Below are 4,028 nucleotides of genomic sequence, written 5' to 3' on the forward strand. Positions count from 1 at the left end.
GTGTTATATTGTCAGTGACTATTACATGACTTTTGCAAGTTGAGTGAGCAAAGTGTAATTTTAATATTAGTTTAGTGACAGTTTTTTGTATTTTACGTGAGAATGATTGCATGGAGATATTTTCACAAAAAAATGACTTATAGAAAATTTTTTCTATTTTTTTCTTTGTTTTTTATGGAAAATAGCTTGGTAAATGAAAAATAAATTACGAAAACTATTTGTACAATTTCCTCCGTTTATTGCATGAAACTAACTTTGTCAACGAAAAATAATTTACTAATCATTCGAAAATAATTCTATTTTTTGGAAAATTACTTCTCCTTTTGGAGAAAACTATTTCATTTAAGTAATTTTATTTTTATATAAAAATAAACATGAACAAAATCAAATATTATTATATTAATAATAAAATTTTAATTTTGAAATATTAAAATATTAACATCAAATATTGTAATTTTCAATCCTATTAAACATATATATTTATATTTAGTGATATATTAAATTATTAATATAATTAATATTATCTATTGTTCTAAAAATTTAATATTATAATTTTATTTTAATAATAAATTTTAACAATAAAAGCAATTTATAATTTGTAAATATTTAATAGTCAGTGCTTTATAACATAAAATATGAATATTTTATAAAATAAATATAAATATTTATTTAAATCTTGTATGAATTCATTTATCTTATTCAATTCCAATGAGATATTATCCCTCATATACAATATGAATTTCGATTAATTTTTAATTATAAATTGATTATTATTAAATTTATATAAAATATTATTTAGTATAAAGATTATCTTATTATAATATAAAATTGATTGTAAAGAAATGTATAATTTAGGTTGTGTTTCTTTAACAAAAAAATAAAATATATATATATATATGTTTTAGAAAAATAAAATTAATTTATTCAAAATCATCTAAATGTTATAAAGTTTCCCAAAAATTATTTTTAAGTGATACAAACATAACTTAAATTAATTTTAACATGAACTATTATTTATCAATAAGTATTAAATATAATGGTAATATATTGTAGTTTTAAACAGAACAATATTATTAAGAAAAAACAGTGATAAATCTCGAAAGATAAATAATAGAAAACATTCGCTACCTTTTGATAAAAAAGAAAAAACTGCAGTACCATTTTACATTTTCATCTCTACTTCTGAATTTAATGCAATTTGGTTTTCAGCTGTCACTATCCACAACTAAAGATATTTATTTAATAAAATGCAGCCTCCAAGAGAAAAAGATCCCACCACTACTAAACTTCCATCTTATTTAATTTTCGTTCATTTGTTGGAACCTGAAAGCATTAATTAACCTAAGACTTGACCCGTATGGAGTCGCCAACAGATGCAGAATTTGTCAACTTTGGGAAGTCTATCATCGTTCCCAGTGTTCAAGAGTTAGCTAAGGACCCCATCGCCAAAATCCCACCTAGATATCTCCGCCCTCTTCAAGGACAACCTCACTCCATCTCACCCAATCATCACCTTCCTTCTGTCCCCATCATCGATCTTCAGAAACTTGCTGCTGGGGATTTCGTTGACTCTGAACTTCAAAGATTGCACTCTGCTTGTAAGGAATGGGGGTTCTTCCAGGTACGCCATATTTTCTCATTACTTGTTGGTATTCTCTTGAAATCAGTAAAAGCAAGTCTTTTGTTTATGGCAATAATAGGTAGTGAACCATAGTGTTAGTATATCATTGTTGGAGGATTTCAAGTTGGAGATTGGAAATTTCTTCAAACTACCTCATGAAGATAAGAAGCTTCTTTGGCAAAAACCAGATAACCATGAAGGGTTTGGTCAATTGTTTGTAGTTTCAGAAGATCAGAAGCTAGATTGGTCAGATATGTTTTATATCACCACACTGCCACACAATCTTAGGAACATTGAACTATTTGAAAAGCTCCCCCTTAAGTTAAGGTATCTCTCATGGTTATTTTGAATATGGAATTTGAAACTTTTGAAATAGTTTGATTTTGATTTGCACTTTTGATGCAGGCAGGCCATGGAAGTGTATTCTACTGAAGTGAAAAATCTAGCATTGAGGATTTTAGATTACATGGCTAGGGCCTTAAATATGGGCACCGAAGAAATGAGAGAGCTTTTCAATGATGGGATTCAATCAATGAGAATAAATTACTATCCACCATGCCCTGAACCTGATATGACCATTGGTTTCAGTCCTCATTCTGATGCTGATGCTTTGACGATTCTCTTTCAGCTCAGTGAAACGGAAGGCCTTCAAGTCCGAAAAGATGGAAAATGGGTTTCCATTAAGCCACTTCCCAATGCTTTAGTAGTTAACATTGGAGACATCATGGAGGTATATTTCACTTGGTGTTGTGAATAGTCTGAAATCCCATTGACTATATAAAAGGGTCTCCTCTCATGATTATATTTCTCTGTAGATTTTCAGCAATGGGATATATCGTAGCATTGAGCATAGAGCAGTTGTAAACTCAACCAAAGAGAGGCTATCAATAGCAACTTTTTATAGCTCCAAGTTAGACTCGGAATTAGGCCCGGCACTTAGCCTTATTGGTCCCAGTAACCCTGCAATTTTTCGACGGGTCCCTTTGGAGAAATACTTCAAGGAATTTTTTGCTCGGAGACTAAATGGCAAGTCTTACCTTGATTTCATGAGAATTAAAACCGAGGAAGAAAATGAAGATTGTAAAAACAAAACTTGATTCATTAACCAATTATCAGGAGAAACGTGGATTGAAATGTCAACATATTTACTTAAGAGTAAACAGACCCATGACCAAGGTGGTCTCTAGTTCAAATATATCATATAGTATGTTCTTTTTATCTCTATAAGCTTATTATTGTAGTATTATTATCACATATCAATTAAATGGCAACGCACTCGTTGTTACTTATACTGGGATCATCTTGCTTCACTGCTAAACAATAAACCAAGCCTGGTATTTTTCCATGGAGTGGAGTCACCATTAAAGAGTTTATGTTGGGGAGAAAAACCATGGCATATAATTGATATCATTGTTGAAACTGTTAGATGTCAAATCGACTTCAAGGTCGGCTAAATATTGATACCAAAGTGGCAAGAAGTTAGCAATGCAAAAGCAATGTGGCAACGGATAAATATAATAGCCAAAGATTAGCTTCACTTAAGCGTGTTGTAATAGGCCCAATTCGCCCAGGCCCAACAAGCAGAAATTAGAATCAAAAACAATAAAACAAAAAGATAAACAAAACCAAATAAATATATAAACAGTCCAAATACACTGTGGCCCAAAAGAAATTAACCCTAACCCAAATACAAGCCCAATAACTCACATGATTAAACATTTTCAGCAGAAGCAAAAACCCTAGTTTCCATGTGCGCCGCTCCTTCTCGGGCACACTGCCCAACCCTCGTCCGAGGTTCGTCTGCAAACTTGCACCGAAATGGAAAAATCTCTTCGCCGTTGACTCTCCAAAGATCTGTAAACAAGCAAAAACAAAGATGATAGAAATAGAGAAACAGTAGAAGAAATAAAAAGCAAACAGTAGCATAAAAAAACCTTTTGTAATTGGCTATAAAGCCACAAAAAATCCATTGTATTTTACGCACAGAAAATCAAATATAAAAAAAATACAAAAAAATAAAAATCCAAGAATACAAAAGGAACAGTTTCAAAAAGTAGATTTTTTATGTTTATTTTCTATAGATACATATAAAAAAAATGGAAATAAAAGAAAAAAAAAACCTTACTGCTCTCGTCGCGCCTTCGCCATGAGTGCGCAGGTTCTCGCCCTCGAGGGAAAGCAACCCATCTCCGTTGAAGTAGAGAGCGTGAGAGAGCCGCCTTAGACTGAAACTCCTTTCCTTTTCTTTTTGCTTTTTCTTTTTTTAAATATAGAGGGAATCACCTTCTGATCTAAGATTTTTAAAAAATAATAATAAAAATATAAACTTTTTACTCTGACCATAGCGGAGCATGGCGAAGCCATGGCTATGGTTGGATCTTGGTCGTGCCTGAGAGTGAAAAAAAGA

The 4,028-nt window shown here is 31.3% G+C and overlaps 1 protein-coding gene across 1 annotated transcript; it reads left to right on the forward strand.

Moving 5' to 3' along the window:
* The first annotated feature begins 1,213 nt into the window (after positions 1–1,213).
* LOC108482074 (protein SRG1-like) lies at positions 1,214–2,912 on the forward strand. The gene is made up of 4 exons (XM_017785180.2): positions 1,214–1,621; positions 1,701–1,948; positions 2,027–2,351; positions 2,437–2,912. The coding sequence occupies exons 1-4, from the start codon at positions 1,358–1,360 to the stop codon at positions 2,716–2,718; spliced, it is 1,119 nt and encodes a 372-aa protein (XP_017640669.1). The 5' UTR covers positions 1,214–1,357; the 3' UTR covers positions 2,719–2,912.
* Positions 2,913–4,028: the final 1,116 nt, after the last annotated feature.

Source organism: Gossypium arboreum, chromosome 1 (assembly GCF_025698485.1).
Source record: "Gossypium arboreum isolate Shixiya-1 chromosome 1, ASM2569848v2, whole genome shotgun sequence".
Classification (NCBI taxonomy): domain Eukaryota; kingdom Viridiplantae; phylum Streptophyta; class Magnoliopsida; order Malvales; family Malvaceae; genus Gossypium; species Gossypium arboreum.

Excerpts from the sequence above, each read along its gene's own strand:
- LOC108482074 (XM_017785180.2), top strand. The coding sequence starts at position 1,358 with ATGGAGTCGCCAACAGATGCAGAATTTGTCAACTTTGGGAAGTCTATC. Across the intron at positions 1,622-1,700 it reads AGGAATGGGGGTTCTTCCAG|GTAGTGAACCATAGTGTTAG; the intron begins GTACGCCATATT and ends TGGCAATAATAG. Across the intron at positions 2,352-2,436 it reads ACATTGGAGACATCATGGAG|ATTTTCAGCAATGGGATATA; the intron begins GTATATTTCACT and ends ATTTCTCTGTAG.